The sequence below is a fragment of the Fusarium poae genome, chromosome 1 (genome assembly GCF_019609905.1).
Source record: "Fusarium poae strain DAOMC 252244 chromosome 1, whole genome shotgun sequence".
NCBI classification, from domain to species: Eukaryota; Fungi; Ascomycota; class Sordariomycetes; order Hypocreales; family Nectriaceae; genus Fusarium; species Fusarium poae.
Window position 1 is genome coordinate 11379218 of NC_058399.1, and position 18597 is coordinate 11397814.

The window sequence follows — 18597 nt, forward strand, 5'->3', positions numbered from 1 at the left end:
GTAATGATTGTACTCCTTTCTTATACTTGTTCAAGAACCGAGGATAGAACCACGGCATCTTCCACCCCTATACTAGTCTATCCCAAAATGAGGACTTGGAAGTATATACAAAATCTCCTCCATCAGCAACTGTTTTATATATGTACATAGGTAGTAGATGGTCCAGAAACGTATCTCCAAAACGGGAATCGACAGTACAGCATTGTCAGGTTACGTGAACGATTGACGTCCTTCAGCGCTGACATACATTACTGATCCGATGGCTGGGCCATGTTGCCGAACGTGAACGAGCTGGTGTTCAAGTGACTCCTCATCATGAGTCAAAGCGCCGGTGAACAGGGAAATCTGACGTTCGTGGTCAACGAGCTTTGATGTATCCGCGAATCGGTAGGCTGGTAAAAGCAGTGTAGTGGTCGCTGGAAGTATGAGAGACGAAATTAGTAAGCCACTTTATGCTCTTTAGACTATAGCTCTCAGACTATTTATTCTTGTATCCCAAGACTTACGAGGTTGTTTTTTCTGCTACCCACAGAGTAGTATATATAGCCGGCTTGTAACTTCAGGGCACACAGGCGCCTTCTTTCGAAGGAGCTACCAGACACTGATGTTCCGCTCAAGTTGAGGTCTTCTAGTTTATACATGCGTTCCGTGGAAAAGGCTGTGTTGTATTTCGTCGCGGTTATCATCGACCGATGGTAGGGACAAGTGTTCGTGGGTGGGGGGGGGGCATGCTTGAGGTTTGCGATAGCGGTAGACTGGTGAGAGGGTAAAATGAGAAAGACACAAGAGTTCTCAGAAGTCAAAGGTATATAATTGAACGTTGGGATATGGCGAAGAACAAAAGAAGAGACAAGTTTATATAAACAAAGAGGTAGGAATAAACAACCATGTCAACAACACTGTGACAGGTAAGTCGCTCCAAAATCGATGAACAGAAAACTAAAAGCTGGCATAAAGATAACCGAGGAAGGAAGAACTATCGAGTCTGTCGAAAGGGATTTTTCTTCCTCTATATACCTACCATCAATTCATTCACTCCAGTCAATTATAGGCATCAGCTGCTTGTCCTGTCCTTTGGTAACTGGTTGGACAAATATCCTGCAGTTTAGTCAGTGGTTGCCTTGAACAAATATCATGAAAACTCAACAACACCCTGCGATTCACAGACGCGCAAGCCTAATAATGCTCAGCATGATGTAGTGTGAAGGTTAAGACATGTCACTGGGCCTTGCCGTGTCAATCACTTCAATGTTTTTTAGGACAACCCCTTCTGCTTTGTGTATTGTCGTGTATTGACATTATTTACAGCTGGAATAAACGAAGAAGTAATTGTTCTGTTTCCCCCAGAATAGTAACAAGAATGAAAGAACTTGAGACTAACTAAACCTTAACCACATGATTCCCCTCATGATTCCTTCCAAAATGACGGTAACAGTCACATCAGCACCGAGGCAGTTAGGTGCTTCACATTCGCAGCAAAGGCCTTACGCCCCTCCGGCTTGTCGAGGTCCATCTCCCGGGTAATGGTCACGTTCAGAAACTCCACGGGAGTTGTTCCAAGTCTCAACTGTGCCATGTAGGAGGGAGTAATGCGAAATTCCAGTAACCAAACGTGGTGTCGAGCAATGTGGATCATTATGACACTGTCAAAGTTAGCATCTGGTACTGGAAAAAGTATCATCGACGTACCTGTCTCTGAAGGGTCTATTTCTAGGCTTGCTCCTTACCAAGATGGCCTCATAGGTCATTTGGGCCAGTGCTTCGTCTGAAATCACTCGTTTGTTGTCTCTGGTAAGTTTCCACTCCCTCTTGGCTTCGATACCGGCCACGTGGCTGTTGAGGATATCGTTGTCTTGGCGTAGTCGTAAACCTCCGTCATCGACAGCCAGAAGTTTGATTCTGCCGGCGTCCATCGACAGTCGTTCCCGTTGTCGGTATTCTACCGCTTTCTGAGTAACCTGTGGCTGCGTATTGTTCAGTATGTGACGGAGTGCACATGAGATTAGATGGACGGAGTGCTCTTCGGTCTTTAGGTCTTTTGCGGCGACCTCGGACGTGTAGGCGGTCCCTGAAGAAGACGTTTGAGCTTGAGAAGGAGAACTTCCAGCCATACTGGCATCAGAGGAAGGTGAGTAGTGGAGGCTGTAGTTAGGTGATGTCACACCAACATTGCGGGCGGAGCGTCGTACGGTGGGAGTAGCTTGGGTGGGAGGGGGAGCCAGTTGGGACGAAGGCGGAGGCATCGAAGGCGGAGGCATCGAAGGCGGAGGCATCGAAGGCGGAGGCATCGAAGGCGCAGGGCTGGATGTCTGGGTGATAGGTAGTCGTTTCACTTCTTGCAAAGCAGACCACACTGATCCCAGGGACGCCCCATGGGCGCGAACGATGTGGTGATCGAGTACCTCCTCAGTAACGGGAGGATAAACCTCTTCCTCGAAATAGCGTACGTCGTCGTTGTAGTCTATAAGTGCCCCGACATCTGCGTTGGCGTATGACGGTAGTAGGTGCGGTGCATAAGGAGCAATCAGTACACGGCAAGCCAACATGTGGTGCCGTCTCCAGGCGCTTCCTGGTAATTGCCTCCCGCCTAAATTGAGGTTTTCGAGGAGACTCGCCGTTTCTCGTTGCCAGGCTACGTCGTAGGCTTTGGACGTGGTTATGAGATCATGGTACGGCGTAACTTCCTTGTCGGTCGCCATGGTGAGGGATGGATGTTGATTAATGTGAATGAATCGGCCGCTCGTGAAGCTGTTTACGCCTGAGTTGATTATGGCAGAGCACAGTGCCAACGACGATGACTCACTGTGCGATGACCCACTGTGATTCACAGCAACCGGCTCCAAGAAAAGCTGATAGATAATCAAGGAAGGAAGAAGAACTTTGGGAGGGATTTTTCTTCCTCTATATAGGTAGGCACTTACCTGACTAAAATTCACCAATTCAATTACTTAAGTCAGCTATAGGCATCAGTTGTTTATGCTATTATTTGTTAACTGTTTGGACAAATATCCTGCAGTTTACCTAGTGTTACCTTGAACAAATAATGTAGTATGAAGATTAAGACATGTCACTGGTCCTTGCCGTGTCAATCACTTCTATGTTTTTATTCCTTGCCATTTTTGCCCGTCATTGATTTAGGGGCTTTAAACTTGGTCGTCGGTTCAATGGTGGATTTTTTCTGGTTGTGCTACATGAGATCAGTTTTATGGAATTGTACATTACTCCGTCACCTGTGTGACGGCCGGAAGGTTATGCTGCTTGAGTCAGCTCCCGGGCGTGCATTTGAAAGCCTAAATGGTTTTTTTTATTCACAACAGAGTTAACTTTGTTATTATTTGGAGATTTCCGAGGCGTAAGTCCCGAAGTATACATAAAAAGAGTTAACTTTGAGATTATTGAGCGTAGGTTTTCTCCTTCAAAATATTGTTTTTTTGGCGCTTTTCTTAACCTGCCTAGCTATATTAACTTTCTCCCAGGCTATATATATCCTTGCTTGCCCTTCTACGCAGAACCAAACTTCGATTCACCTCAAGTCATTTCAGACGCAGATAAGGGCACATACATGACCTTTCCGCTTAACCAACACCAGCTACCAGACCTGCCTCAGTCTTCTCGCAACCCGATCGGATCTTGGATATTCCTGCCAGTCCCATTGACTATCAATCACCGAATAACAGCACAAACAACTCCGTCTCAGTCAAAGACAATTCTTGATGGAGAAACAAACCTCTCCTGTTCTGTCTCTACATGAGCAGATAATTCGACATCCCGAGCTATCAGTACATCCTCTGCGCTGGACAGCACGTCATCTCGATCTTATGTGCTGCAGATTTCAGGAAATCGATATTCCTCCAGAAGCTGAAACCGGCGCGTATCAAGAAGATACGGTGGAAAATGTAGAGGAGTTCACAAGAGAAGGGTCCCTTGGCTGTTGGAAGTCTTCTTTTTTCTGTTGTCTTTTCAAAGGAGAAGGGAGTCGCCTAAAACATCACAAGTATGTTCGACCTGCTGTGCCACACTTGGATAGTCCTTACTAACTGACTATGTGTACAGAGGCGTGTCTCCATCATTTCTCTTCCCTAGGCGGAGGCCACATAAACTAGAGTGCAACATATTGTTCCCTGAACCAGCGATCTTTGCTGCAGAAAACGATCGGACTGCGGACCTCATCATAGGGTTCGTTGCTTACGACGATGTCGCGGTGCGACGCCGTGGTCGATGTTTCCCCAACTGGCATCCTAATTCGAATGGTAGTGCTCAAGATCTGTACCTCCGCAATCTTAGAAAGTACTCACCCGAGATTTGGTTTGAAGATCCATACCTTATCTGCAACATGCTGTCCCTGGCGCAAATTCAGTGGAGGGAAGTTCGCTGCGAGTTCTACCCCGTATGTATAAAACCATCCTCTTAAACATCCTCTTTTGAAGTGCCGAAACTGACCCATGTCTAGGTTCGTCTTGTAGTCGCCCATGATGATGAACTGACCAATGCTTATGTTTATTATGCCGAATTCCCAGAAGGCATCTTAGACCAATTGTTGAAACCTGTACTACGAACAGAAGCTACCTGGCCGACTATTTACTATACCAAGATACCTTATGAGCCATATGGAACATTTGCCGACCGTATTACAAAAGCCCTTCTGAATGCAAAGGTCGAGATATCGGAGAAGGAGGATGAGGCAATCTGCAAGAGAGTCAAGGTAGAATAATCTGAAGGCGACTGCTGAAGTCGCCGTTATCTAGTTTGCTATAGAAATGGCTACGTTTTTGAATACAGTCGAGGTTCTCATGCACGGATGGCTTCATGTTGACCAAGGCGAGGTCTCTTATTAAATTCCCATCCGTAGATATATTTGCCCGAGACGTTGGTCAGATCACCACATCAGTATCAATCAATCCCAAACTCCATTACATGGATCCACATCTACTGTCACGGCCGGAACATTCGCGGCTTCGCCTTCTGTTTTTCCCGTTTGAAGCGCGAGTGCATGGACGGGGGGACATAATTACCAGGGGGTTTCGGTCTCGCGTTTAATTTGTACCCGATGATTGAGGGAGTTCGTTTGTTATGTCGAACATATAGAAAATGCGACAATATCTACAAAGTATAAATAAGTCGCTCGAGATAGCTTGTAGGTATCCTGTCATTTAATAGTCTTAGCATTAAGCTGTACAGAACCGCATACCTCGACACCAAGCCCACAAACTAAATCTTTATCTACCCCCTTAAATCAATCATTTTCTCCATCATGGACTCTTCATTGAATATTGCCATTATTGGTGGTGGAGTCATTGGATGTCAAGTCGCTCTCGGCCTCATCAAAAGGAACTTGAATGTAACCGTGTTTGAGCAAGCAACCGAGCTTCGTGAACTGGGCGTTGCTTTTGGCTTCGTTACCCCAATCGTGGAAATCATACACAATATTGATCCACGCATAGGTTCTGCTCTATCCAAGATCGGGAGCCTGAACAAGCAGCCCTTTCGATGGGTAGACGGATACAGTACTGAGGATATCCGGCTACGGCCCAACGATCAGTTACCTGATGCCGTGTTTGAAGGCCCAGAGGTACTTGTGTGCCGTCGATCCAACTTTTTGGAGGAAATGGTATCTCTTTTACCCGACGCTTGCTTGCGACTTGGAAAACGACTTGAGAAACTCGAGCAACACGCTGATTCTGGCAACGTCAAATTGACTTTCTCAGATGGCACGACTGAGGTCTTTGACGCAGGTAAGCTACCTAAGTAATGTCGACGAATACAAGACTAACTACGAGAAGTCATTGGCTGTGATGGTATCAAGTCGAATGTGCGGAAAGAGATTGTGGGAGCAGATGATCCCGCTGCATTGCCACATTTTGCTCTTGAGAGTGCATACCGATGCTTGATTGACATGGACAAGGCATCCTCGGCACTTGGACCATTGGCCAAGACACCCATGATATGGGTCGGCCCGGGGGCGCACCTTGTCTCCTACCCTGTCGTCGAAAAGTATCTGAATGTAGCAGCATTCATTCGACAAAATGAGTGGCCCCACCAAGCTCAAGTCGCCGAAGGTTCGCGGGAGGATGTCACTCAGGCCTTCTCAACCTGGGGCCCTGCAGTACGAGCATTGGTTGATACTCTACCCGAACAGTTGAGCAGATGGGCCATGTTCGATACTCTAGACAATCCACTGCCTTCGTACGTGCGCGGAACAGTAGCCGTTGCAGGAGACGCAGCTCATGGCTCCACGCCCCATTTTGGGATGGGCGCTGGTATGGGCGTAGAAGATGCCTTGGTTCTAGTCTCTGTTCTTGAGCGTGTGCAAGAGGCTCTCAAAGCGAATTCGAACTTGAACAAGCAAAAGACTCTTGAAAAGGCATTCCGAGTTTATGACTCAGCGCGACGAGAGCGGTCTCAGTCTCTTGTGGCAATTAGTCGACGACAAGGCGAAATGTATAAAGTGGAAATTGACGAGGCTGGGCGTGATTGGAAGAAGTTTGTAGATGATACTCAGAAGCGTGTGTACCCGATTTATAACTTTGACTGGCAGGGTATGGTTACTAAAGCGGTGGATGAATTGAACTCTGATCTTTAAGATTGAGCTCATACCATATAAAAACAGCATCAGATAATGAGAACACTTCTTCTATTGCATTTGAAGAAAGCTAGTATCAAAAGGCTTCTCGAGGATATAAAAGCGACTGCTTACAGACAAGAGAGTTACCGTTATGACAATTCAATTCCGTAAAAGCTCTGTTAAATCTCCATCTTTCAAAATAACCCGGGCGTAAGGCAGCATAAAACACCGAACTCGAATTGTGCGATTTTCCGTGTTTGTGAGTTCGGTGTATTCACTTACCCATCCGGGGCCCGGCCTTTTCCTACAGAAAAGTCCGAGTGACCCACCATTAGGTAACTCCGTTCTAGGAAGCCAGAGGTTGCTCGACAGTCCGGTGGTATAATGAAACATTTCTTTATAAGGCAAGAGTATACACTATGTTACTTTATAATAAATCCATAAGTACTCAGTAACTCCTGTGCTACTGAATATCAGTTCCCTTCTTTATTCTTACATTGTATCCGCGTCAACGACTCATCTTACTATATACTCTGTCTCTTCAACATATTCAACTCAGATTCACTGCAGTTATGACCAGACTCAGAATCATTATCTGCGGCGCAGGCATCGCAGGCACCGCCCTTGCCTTCTGGCTCTCACAACACCATGATGTTACAATCATTGAAAAGCACCCCGACTTGAGGTCAACTGGCCTACAGATCGATATTCGCGGACATGGAATCAAAGTTCTAAAGAGGATGGGCCTTGAAACTGCTTTCCGTGCGGTATCAGTCAAAGAGGAAGGCTTGGAGTTTGTGAATAGTAATGGCAGAGTCGTGGCTTACTTTCCCGCAAATACATCCGGTGAGGGACTTCAGAGCTTTACAACTGACTATGAGATTATGAGAGGTGATCTTATCAAGCTTCTGTATGAGAATATCAAGGATCGTGTACGGTTCATTTATGGGACAACTGTGGAGAGCTTTGAACAGCTAGATGATTCTGTTGAAGTTCGACTGGCAAATGGTGAGAAGGATTGCTATGACCTTCTCATCGGTGCCGACGGACAGTGGTCCCGTACTCGGAAGCAGATACTCGGACCAGAAGCTAAAGACCCCATTCAACTCATCGGGGTCTATGCTGGTTACTTCACCATCCCTCGCCATATCAAGGACGGAGAGAAGTACAACGGAACTGCCTACATCGCTCCTGGCAAACGACTTTTATTCACTCGACGACACAGACCAGACCGAGTCCAGGTATATCTTGTGGGTCTGAATGATTCTGAACGAGTCTTGGCTGCACGTCAAGGCGGCGTAGAGCAGGAAAAGGCTGTTTTATCAGAGCTGTTCCGTTCTGCTGGATGGCGCTCAGAGGAGCTAATCTCTGAGCTACAAGATTCAGACGACTTTTATTGTGAGCACATGGGTGTTGTTAGGCTCGACTCCTGGAGCAAAGGAAGAGTAGCACTACTGGGAGACGCAGCATATGGCCCTTCAGCAACTACAGGAATGGGAACAACCTCGAGTTTGGTCGGCGCCTACGTTTTAGCCGGCGAAATTCAAGATCACGTCCGTCGCGTTGGTGTCTCAAAGCAAGCACTTCCTCAAGCTTTGGTCAGTTATGAGCAGAAATTTCGCCCCTTTATGGATGCTGTTCAGGATGGTATCGAAAAGGACAAAACGTACTGGCACAAGATGCCCTCGAGCGTGTTTGTCCTTGCTATCCTTAACTTTTTCTTAGGTGTTGCAGCTTTCTTCAAGTTGGACGTTCTTGCAAAGAATCTTATGAAAGAGGATACGGGTACTTGGAAACTTCCTGATTACAAGGGGGTGGATCTTCGACAGGATAAGAAATGATTCATTAGATGACGTCTATCACATGGCTTGGAAACTTGATGGAAAAACGTTTCTCTTGTATATCAGCCAATCTTGGCCAGTAATCCTTCACTCATCCGTTGTAGTTTAGTTGAATATTGAAAACATGAAACTATTCACACATTTTTCTATTGAAACCATATGGGTTGAAACATGGTTATTCAACCCTCTTTCTTATCCATTGAGCCACCGGGCGTACATTGCATCCGACTTCTTATTTTGAAGATGTCGTTGTACTACTGAAAAACGACCTGTAGATCTCAACAACATGCTTAGCTTTTTACATCCATATGTGCGAGGATCAAAGTCAGAATGCCACTGAACCATAAGTACACCAACTTCTGCAAGGAGAGCCCATCCATCATCGTCTGAAGACACTTCTACAGCTTCTCGCAACCACCCAATCGCTATGGCATCAATTAGCTGTGGTTCAGCTGTTGAGTTGCCATGTATTGGATGTTCAGATATCTGAGACGTCTCCAGTTGTTTCGTTTTAGTCGAAGTATCAATCCGACCCGTGTTCCTTTCGCTTTGGTTGGTTGATGTTGTGCTGACTCCTGGATCTCCTAGAGATGTACCAATCGATGGACCGACGCTAATAGGCCCTGCTATACACGAAGCAGAACCGGCTACTGAAATCTCAAACTTGGCCGGCCCAGTCATTGACACCAAATTCTCAACATAGATAAACTTATCACAAGCTGTGACAAAAGGCTTGGGTGTTTTCCTTTCACCACATCCAAAAACCACCAATCCAGATTCTCGTATTCGAGAAGCCAGTCGTGTAAAGTCGCTATCACTGGAAACAATACAAAAGCCGTTGAATTTGTTGGAATACAAAAGATCCATAGCGTCGATGATCATGGCTGAATCGGTCGAGTTCTTCCCTTTGGTATAGGCAAACTGCTGCATTGGTTGGATACAATGTTCAAGAAGACGTTCTTTCCATTGGGTTAATGCTGTCCCAGTCCAGTCGCCATAGGCGCGTTTGGCAAAAGTTGTGCCGTATTTGGCGATCTCTGTGAGTATAGGGCCAGCCATGGAAGCACTGGCATTGTCGGCGTCAATGAGGACGGCAAACTTGAGGGATGTTATTACAGAGGCCATTTCGTTAACGATACAGTTAGTCTGAGAAATATATTGTATCTCTTTATTATGTTATCTCTGGAATGTGTTTCTTTGACAGTTGTTACTCACTTTGTAATTTCGGGTAATGGGTAAGGAGATTAGATGTTCTTAGCTATCATATGGTCTCAATGCAACCCTCAGTTGCCCATGGGAAGATGAACTCCTCTCATCTTTATAGCTACTGAGATCTAGAACAGCCATGATATAAGCGGGGTAGTGGGAGGCCGACCAGGTCTATTGCAATGCATCCAGCCACTGGTAAAGTTTTAGAACCTTCATGACATCAACCATCTAACCAGTTATACGAAAAGGCAATACAGACTTGATTCCCAACTTATCTACATCCTACGTTGGACACCTTACAGCCATTCCAGTAGATAAGTTATTTATATATGTGACTTAGACTGCTCTTGAACTTAAGCCACGAACAGGCCACAGCAACTCTAAATTCCATTTGGAAAACTCTAAAGCTCTGTTTCCTTCGACGACGGATGCCACTATCTTTCCTCACTCAATACTGTCAAAAAATAATTTAGATATAGATTATCTCAAATACAACCCTTCGACATATATAGTACTAGGAATAGTGCCTGAAGTTTCATCTATCTTGAGTAGATTGGTCGCTGTTTACACTCTCAATATCGCTAATCGTCTGACTTGGAAATCGTATCTGATAGTGACATATTCCACACAGATGGATTCCACTTCGTAATGTTAGACTTTCTATCGTCGGGTGGCATTTCATATGAATTGAAGAGTTGAGAATGCCCTACCTCGTCATCGTTATTCCGGACAACTAGTTTCTCTGCCCACTGGCTGTTAGGTGGCTGTAAAGAAGGAAAGTCGATAGAAATGTCCTTCAATTTGGAAACTTGCGTTTCTTCTAGCTTGATGTCCTCAATGATATCGACCAAAGGGATGACATAGCAGCATGAGAGCATGTCTGTCGCAACAATGTGACCATAAACTTCCAAAGTCGAAGCATCAACTACCCAGGATCCAGAATCTCCTTCTACAATGTCTAAATCTCTATTAGTTCACGTACTGAGTATGCTCTTAGATACACACCTGTGCTGTTACTCAGTTCCACGATGTATGCTCTTACAAACTGGGTCCCAGGCTGTAGTAGGATTTGGCTCAGACCACAGGAGATCGTTGCGTCCATTACGCCCGAGAATCCTGTGATGATATATACTGATCGACTGCTAGAAACGTCAAGCAGAGACGAGGGCATTTTGAGCAGAGCTGGAGGTTTTCCTTCTACCACTAGCATGTTGGGCTCCAATGGGATCTCCCATGTCGGAAACTTGAATAGTGCCCAGTCCCTATAGGCTGCAGTGTCACTCAGGGATGAGTATGCAATGGGTTGCCCAATGACGGAACGCGATAGAGATGGATGAGGAATTCCTGGTCTCGTTGTTTGTTCTGCTTCAATTGATACACCCCAGTCAACTTGAGGAAGTGAGGTTGGACATGAAGTATCAGAGCTGTTTGAAGAATCCTCATTGTCTTCGTCACTGTCGTCATCCGACATAGAGAAATCGTTGTCATCATCGCTGACATCGCAATTTATCTCGGGATATATAGCGTGAGCAACAGTCAACCCATAGACACGATATGAACTGTCTACCCACCGTGGCGCATCAAACTGCAGTAGACCGCCCATCGTTGCCACAATAGTGTCTTTATCGAAACCTTCAGTAGCGATGCGAATCGGCATTCCACAATGAGTAAAAGTCATATCTTCTGATCTTGGGATGCCGACTTCAGGACCAGATTTTGTGGTTGGTGATGAACCAAAAATATGTACGTCAAATGAGCACATAGAACTGTCGTTGGGCTGGTAGAGGTCCTTTACATAAGACTTGCGCAAGAACTTCCGAATTGTATCATGCGCGCCATCCTCGTCGGAACAAAAAATGACAAGGCAGACTTTGGCATCTTCGATTGAAGTTCCAAGCATGACAGGTCTTATCGACATGGCAGGTAGTTGTCGCTTTGATCTTGACAAGTATTTCCGTTTTCTTGACTTGAGCATACATTCTGCTAGGAGGCCGCTGAGTTGTTCGATCACATCACTAGCACGCTTCGCAGTTTGCTCGTCAATTGACTTTGCAATAGGCCGAATCGTGGCCTGTTGTGTTACAGAATCACTGGGAGGGGTAGGCTGAGGTCGAGGTTGAGCTCGAGCTCGAGAGCTAGAACGCGACGTAGTCAATTGATCATCAAGACCAGATTGACTTTCGGAATTCGATACATGGCTTGGATTCCTTGATCCACCATATCCTGAATCATGGTCGGTCGGGATGTCTTCATCTGTACAGCAACAATTTCGTGAACGGGGACCTTCCATTTGAATATTCGTTACAACAACTCAAACTGGCCTTGGCGAAACGTTGAGATGGTGATGATGGATGGAAAGAAACGGCAGAGACACGTCAGATCAGGTGCCGAACGCCGACGAGGCAGACTCAACAAATGCTGACAACCAATAACGACGCTTTTCAATCTGTAACATCCAAGCCAGTGGTGTGGGTGGCAGAAACATTGGCTTCCTAATTCTTAGATTACAAAAATAACTAGTGTATAAGCTATAGATTCAGGGGCATAAGCTGACCTAATTATTTCGTCTCTTGTGATTCCCGTAGTCAATGTTTCTATACCTTAGGCCAAGCCACAATCGATAGAGCCCCGAATATTGCATCTTGTCACAGACCAGGCTCAGCCGCAACTGATACTTGAAATGGTTTTCAGCCATTTGCATGTTTTTACTTTCTACCTATCAACATGTTTGGAATCCCTACAAATACCATGTTTGACCTTTCTTCGCCTTATCCTCTTGAAATTCTGACGGACCAAGATCTTCAGAATCTCGTTGCAGTGCTATGGAATTGGAAATTATGCGACAACTGTAAAGTTGCACCGGGACAACAGTCGTGCTCTCCTCAAGCATGTCCCGGGGTGCGCTGGAGTAGGATGAGGTTATTCTTCGACTATTATCGAAAAATAACCGCTGAATATGTCCCCGACATGGTTGTTGGAGTCCCTCCGGCGTTACAAAGCCACACAGATTTAATGTCGATTATTCGTATACTGAAGGACAACCCCGATAAGACAAGGGCTGAGCTTACAGGTATCTGTTTTGCAAATCAAAGCACTGATGAGATGCCCATGCCCGCGGACCAGAACAGAGCCTTGGATCTCGCTTTGAGAGTCATGACAATGATAACATGTTCCCTTGAAGCGAGATCCGCAGACACACTTGAGGCAGGTCTCCAGCTTGCTACATGGTCATACAATATGACATGGCCTGAGTTCATCTTGAGCGTATTCCCAACTACTGAGCACTCTGGATTGGAAGAGGGCGCTGCCACGTTCCGTCAAATAAATGATAGAGTCACTGCGCGAAGACTCTCTAAAGTGGCTAGGCTTTCTTTCATACCCACCAATGAGTTATCGAATCATCTCAAGTTGAATCAAGCAGATGGAACAGTCGAACTCTTTCACCATACATCATTTTTGAAAGAGACTCTTATTGCAAGCCAGCAGGACGCCAAGTTAGTATTTCAATCTACTTACCCCAACACTGCTAACACCGTCTTGGAAAGGAGCTACATGTCTCGTAAACTCGCCATAGAAACTCTAAACTCTATTCAGAAGACTCTGTTCCCTTCGACGACAGATGGCACTATCTTGCTTCGCTCACTCATCTCGAAACACAACCTAGATACGGATTGTCTCAGATATGAACCCTCGACATATCAAGTCCCCGGGGAGACATCTTCAGGATATCACTACCTTGAACATAGACTTGTCGAACTATATGAGGAGCTTGATAATCCGACACCACGAGGATACCTGGAGAAGTGGCTGGAAAGGAAAAGCGGTGCCAGGTATGTCATGATGGCGACACTGGCGGGCGTAGCTATTGCCATAATATTGGGTGCACTGGCTTTGGCTGTATCTATCTTTCAGACTTGGATTGGATGGCAACAGTGGAAGCATCCTGTTACGGGGTAGTTTAAGATCGACTAGACATGACCATGTGTTAATACACGTGATACCCTTGACGTTCAATGCTGCCGCCAATCTCTACGTTGAATTTTCGTAAAGCCCTGTATAAATGCAGATCATGCTGTGGATTTGATTATAAACAATTTGCTTTTCGTTGCTTCTATTGGTTGTCTTGTTTTCTCTTCCCTCCTCGTTATGTGCTTTGACGTGGCAGGGTTTCTGTATCCTGTTCAGCTGAAAATAATGTCTCCATTCTCGGTGGGGCTTGTACTTATATTCTATGATATCTCCCACCTCATTTTCTGGCACACTCTCTCATCATAGTTCTTGCGCACTTCATCCAGACTGCGTTTCTCAAGAAATCTTAAGCTGCCATGAGATACTGGCTGTTATCACTTTTCGCGTTTTTGGCGACTCAAGCCGTAGCCGACGACCTTTCTGACTTCTCCAATGATCTCGCCACAGATGTTGGTCCACTTCTCGTTCTTTTTGGGGAGTCCATGACTCGCCAGTACCTCAGCGAAAGCACATCTTTTCTCGACTATTTCATTTTTGCTATGGCGCCGATCGGGATTATCACTGCCATAATATCAGCAATTCGTGTCTGCGGTCATTCCACTCTCCGTGCCTTCATCGGTCGGTCCCAAGAAGGTGACGGAGTTGTGGAAGCAGAGCTCTGTACATCTACGAGCCGAGATGTGTGTGAGCTATTCAATAAGGGTGGTATCACCCGTGTCCTCGGTCGACCACAAATTTTGGAACTTATCCACATCAAGAATCCAGGTCAGAAGGATGACCTACATCTTTTCCGTCACTACCTTGAGGAACATAAAGATCCCGACACATCAGAATGGACAAAATTTGAAAGGTGCATCCCTGGTATGGGGGATTTATCAAACGGCTCGTCTTCAAGCCATATCCAGTTTGCCCCGAAGCCCAATCTTTCCCTAAATGTTGGTATAAAACGGCGGCCAAAATGGGTATTTGTCGTTATTGCTATTCTTGGATGTCTACTTCAGGGTGGAGTTGTCGCTCTAGCTGGAGTCGGCGTTTGGATTTTCGGATGGAACCTCAGCGACTCTGGATCCTCTGCTTCGACAAATTATGCTCCAATCATGTTTATTACTGGTACGGTCGTTATGTGCGGTGGTATGTTCTGGTGTGCTGCCCTAATAGGTCAAACGACAAAAGAAGTTCGTTACTCGCGTAAATCTGGAAAACCACAAAGTCGTCTATTATGGCTACAGCCTGGACTTCAAGTTATAGGAGACCAAAGCTTCGACGCTTTCGCACATTTGGAAAATACGGATGAAGAGCCCCTGCAAGTCTGGACATCGTCAAGAAAGGACTTCGATGAACGGTTCGAAGTTTATACATTTTTTGCCGTTGCAGCTGTTCTTCTGGGCTATATCTCCCAGTTCATTGGGCTTCGCGGAATGAAGGCTTGGGTTTCTCTAGCCCAACTGGGTATCACAGTCACTATGAGTATCTTTCGAGGCCTATTGCGCGTACAACGTCTTGGCCGAGACGCCAACAAGCTTGCAAAGGTGCCAGATATGATCGCAGGACACGAGTTAGATTGGCTTGCATTTGAGCTCGCTCTAGGAAGCTCCGTTGGGGATACTTCTTTTTTCATCACTGGCCAGTACAATAACATCAACTTATCTGATAAAGATTCACTTTGTGGAAGCAAGGCTACAAACCCTCATGAGAATCAGATCGACTTTGACAAGGTTCTTCACATCCGACAAAAGTTAGCCTATCTAACAGGTCTTGACTTCATTGGCTCCAACAAGGAAGTTCAACAATGGGAACCTTCGCAAGTCAAAGCACGAGAACCAGCTCAAAAACTCGTTGCTGCGATATGCAAAGTTACAGAGTCACTATTTCATAAGAAATTTATGAAGGACAAGATTACTGTTCAGATCCAGATCGCAGCAAGCACGGGTATAGATGACAAGCATGACGAGCAGATGATCAACATTGTTTTGAAACCACCTGATAGGTTTCAAACAAAATGGTCTGTTGATTCGTCTCTCCTAGAAACCATCGTGGGGTTGTCGACGTGGTCTCTCATCTCCGCCAAAGCCCTCCATGACACAGACTTGACTGGGAATACTATATCCCTGCTCAATGAGGTGAAATGGAAACGAATTGTATTTGGTCTGTCAGATGAAAGGTATAGCTACCTTTCAAGAAAACCCACAAATGCTGAGCCACCGATTGATGGAAGCATATGGTTTGGGCCTGATGCGGGAAGACTGTATTATTATCATGATCGAATCGGGGCCGAGAGGAATTATCTCCATAATCTCGTTCATTTCCAAAGAGGATCTCTGAACTTGCGGAATTCCTTACACTCGTCTGTGTTGACTGCGTTGACCACGTATCTTCACTTTTGGGAACAACTATGTGGGTGGAACACAGTTCACGAGTCATTACAGTCTCGGCTGATTCCGGGTTTGCCAACCAATACCGACACCAACGATACCACTCTCCGGGTTGTATTAACCGAGGTAGAAGATTCAGTTACTGAAATCTGCGTCCAGGACATTTTTTTAGCGATTCTCTCCCCGTTGGTGTGCATGTTGGTCACTGGTGAAACAGTCATACTTGAAAGCGGTGGACATGTTCTATTGCAAAACTCAACAGTCACAGCTATCTCCGATATACTTGTCGAGAACGGTCTAGCAACTCGATTTGGAGCTTTATCTTGTGCTGTCTCCCTCTTGGCTCCTAGACTTCATCCCGATCCAGATACCCTCGTTTCTGGTCTCACAGAAAAGGCTGGTATTTACCGCCGAAATACAGAATGGGACAGAGCGGAGACGCTCCTGCAATGGGCATGCACCAAATTCAGTGCCGAATCAATCGATTCTGATGAACTCACGACGTCTACTGACGCACTTCGTCGATTCCTTACGGCACTGCAAGCTACAGGAGAGCTTTACCGCTGGTCCTGTGCACAAAATTCCAACGAGGAAAGACTAGAATTTGGTCTTCAAGGAATCAAATGGATGATTACAAACTTCAACCATCTCTCGATCAGAAGCCCAGACGTAAAGGAGGTTTTGGAGAGCTATGAACATGTCGCGTATTTGTTTCAACAGGGCGCTACCACCCATCAGTTTCCGCAGCACTTGTCCACACGTACTGACACCATGACACAACACCCACTAGTAGAAGCAATCCGTGATGGCAACAGGAAGATGGCGCTATGGCATCTTTGCTTTACAGCCACCGGAGACTTTGATCTCCATCAACTGCGTCCGGCTCTCCCCTTGGCTGCATTGAATGGCTGGACCGAGATTGTCAATGCTATTTTGGAAATGAATGGAGATTTGGACAGCAAAGACGAAGATGGCCGGACTTCAATCTCTTATTGCGCAGAGAGCGGCCACTTGTCGCTACTGAAGCGATTCGTCGCTCTTGGCGCCTCAGTAGATGCTGAAGACAATCATGGTCGAACACCGCTTCTTTTCGCAGTGAAATTCAAGCGAGACGCAGCTGCTGAGGTTTTCTTACAATCTAGGTGGATCAACCACAACAGAAAAGATGATGATGGAATGACCGCGCTACATTGGGCTATTCGAAATGGCCTCATGGGAACAACACATCTGCTACTCGACCTGGAAGCTAGACTTGAGCCAGATGCCCGTGTTGGACACGGGTCCTTAATTCTGGAGGCTGCTAAAACAGGCAATAAGACCATTTTGGAGGCCTTACTTCAACGGAACATCAGCATTGAAACGAGAGATAGCCCTCATTTCCGAAGACCACTGATAGAAGCTGTTTATCAAAGCGAAACGACTGCAGTCCAGTTATTGCTAATGTGCAACGCTCTGGTAGATTCACCAGACGATGGTCTGTCAGAGCGCAGTCTTTTGACCGCCGTAGAGAACGGCGACGAAGCGATCACAACACTGCTTCTTGGGTATACTGATACATTGGAGGCATATCCCAACATCTGGAGTTCACTCCTAATCGCCATAGCAAGCGGTTACTGGACTTGTGCTCAACTTTTGCTACAAAAGTACGTCGCGACCACATCAACAAGCACTCGGGACTCAATCATGCTACCAATACCCGCTGCATCCCCACAGAAAGCGGTACTGGATGCCATCCTGAAAATTCAAGATAAACAGGACGCTGATTCAAACCTTTTGGTTGAAACCTTCGGTGTTGAGGGAAGTGTTGTGAAGTTACTTATCGAAATGGGTGCAGAACTTGAAGAGCGAAATAGATTTTGGGAGACTCCACTCATAGCTGCAGTGAAGAAGCAACAAGTCGGAATCATAAAAGCTATTCTTACCCATGGTGCGGATCTGGAAGCGACAGATCTGAAAGAGCGAAATGCTCTTTTCTTTGCCCGTGAAGCAGGGGATGAAGACATTACTTTACTCCTCCTAGAAAGGAATGAGAATGCAGACTTGAAAGATCGACAGTTGTCGTCTTCGAGGTATACAGACCGAAATCAGGAAGCTTTGCGGAAGTCGTTCGTGAACGATGCTATTGACTACGAGAAGCGGGCGAAGCTTAAGGTGCGGGACTAGCTGGATCCAACCAACAATAGTGATTAGACTGATTCTCAATACTATATTTATCCTGAAGAAACGATAGATTATACTTTATAATATAAGATGAACTCGGAATAGTCGAGAGAAAACAAAAGAAACTGCCTCTTATCTCTTTATCTGTACTCCTTTCTTTTCAGCTGTTTCGCAGAGGTTCGTTAGCTATACTCACCAAAATATCGAACTCTTGTAGAGCAACTTTGCTGCAGACTGTAAGAAACTTGACCGGAAGTGTAAAGTTGATGAAGAGACCAGCCAAACCAGGAAGAGCAACCAATTAGCAACGCGGAGATAACCTGCCAGCCTTCCTTGCGTCAAGCCTATTTATTCGACAACGCATCAGGCAAATTGATCGCTTTCGGTTCAAAACAAGGGTAAGTAACCGGTTATCTTCTGAACGTCACAGTCGACATGTAACTTTCTGTCTTTCGTATAGCACATCCGGCTAATAACTACCCAA

General features: G+C 45.8%; 8 protein-coding genes across 8 annotated transcripts; 5 read left to right on the forward strand and 3 right to left on the reverse strand.

The window, feature by feature from the left end:
- Window positions 1-1435: 1435 nt before the first annotated feature.
- FPOAC1_003697 (uncharacterized protein) lies at window positions 1436-2699 on the reverse strand (the record flags this gene model as incomplete). Its single annotated transcript, XM_044848253.1, has 2 exons — window positions 1436-1643; window positions 1690-2699. The coding sequence occupies 2 exons, from the start codon at window positions 2697-2699 to the stop codon at window positions 1436-1438; spliced, it is 1218 nt and encodes a 405-aa protein (XP_044714169.1).
- A 1014-nt stretch (window positions 2700-3713) lies between these two features.
- Window positions 3714-4711, forward strand: FPOAC1_003698 (uncharacterized protein; the record flags this gene model as incomplete). The annotated part of the gene is made up of 3 exons (XM_044848254.1): window positions 3714-3994; window positions 4054-4387; window positions 4451-4711. 3 exons carry the CDS (start codon window positions 3714-3716, stop codon window positions 4709-4711), a joined length of 876 nt encoding a protein of 291 aa, XP_044714170.1.
- Window positions 4712-5251: 540 nt separating this feature from the next.
- FPOAC1_003699 (uncharacterized protein) lies at window positions 5252-6580 on the forward strand (the record flags this gene model as incomplete). Its single annotated transcript, XM_044848255.1, has 2 exons — window positions 5252-5732; window positions 5781-6580. The coding sequence occupies 2 exons, from the start codon at window positions 5252-5254 to the stop codon at window positions 6578-6580; spliced, it is 1281 nt and encodes a 426-aa protein (XP_044714171.1).
- A 554-nt stretch (window positions 6581-7134) lies between these two features.
- Window positions 7135-8403, forward strand: FPOAC1_003700 (uncharacterized protein; the record flags this gene model as incomplete). Its single annotated transcript, XM_044848256.1, has 1 exon — window positions 7135-8403. One exon carries the CDS (start codon window positions 7135-7137, stop codon window positions 8401-8403), a length of 1269 nt encoding a protein of 422 aa, XP_044714172.1.
- Window positions 8404-8595: 192 nt separating this feature from the next.
- On the reverse strand, window positions 8596-9528 carry FPOAC1_003701 (uncharacterized protein; the record flags this gene model as incomplete). The annotated part of the gene is made up of 1 exon (XM_044848257.1): window positions 8596-9528. The coding sequence occupies one exon, from the start codon at window positions 9526-9528 to the stop codon at window positions 8596-8598; it is 933 nt and encodes a 310-aa protein (XP_044714173.1).
- Window positions 9529-10193: 665 nt separating this feature from the next.
- FPOAC1_003702 (uncharacterized protein) lies at window positions 10194-11902 on the reverse strand (the record flags this gene model as incomplete). Its single annotated transcript, XM_044848258.1, has 2 exons — window positions 10194-10570; window positions 10618-11902. 2 exons carry the CDS (start codon window positions 11900-11902, stop codon window positions 10194-10196), a joined length of 1662 nt encoding a protein of 553 aa, XP_044714174.1.
- A 722-nt stretch (window positions 11903-12624) lies between these two features.
- On the forward strand, window positions 12625-13569 carry FPOAC1_003703 (uncharacterized protein; the record flags this gene model as incomplete). Its single annotated transcript, XM_044848259.1, has 1 exon — window positions 12625-13569. The coding sequence occupies one exon, from the start codon at window positions 12625-12627 to the stop codon at window positions 13567-13569; it is 945 nt and encodes a 314-aa protein (XP_044714175.1).
- A 368-nt stretch (window positions 13570-13937) lies between these two features.
- On the forward strand, window positions 13938-18116 carry FPOAC1_003704 (uncharacterized protein; the record flags this gene model as incomplete). Its single annotated transcript, XM_044848260.1, has 1 exon — window positions 13938-18116. One exon carries the CDS (start codon window positions 13938-13940, stop codon window positions 18114-18116), a length of 4179 nt encoding a protein of 1392 aa, XP_044714176.1.
- Between the last annotated feature and the right edge of the window lie 481 nt (window positions 18117-18597).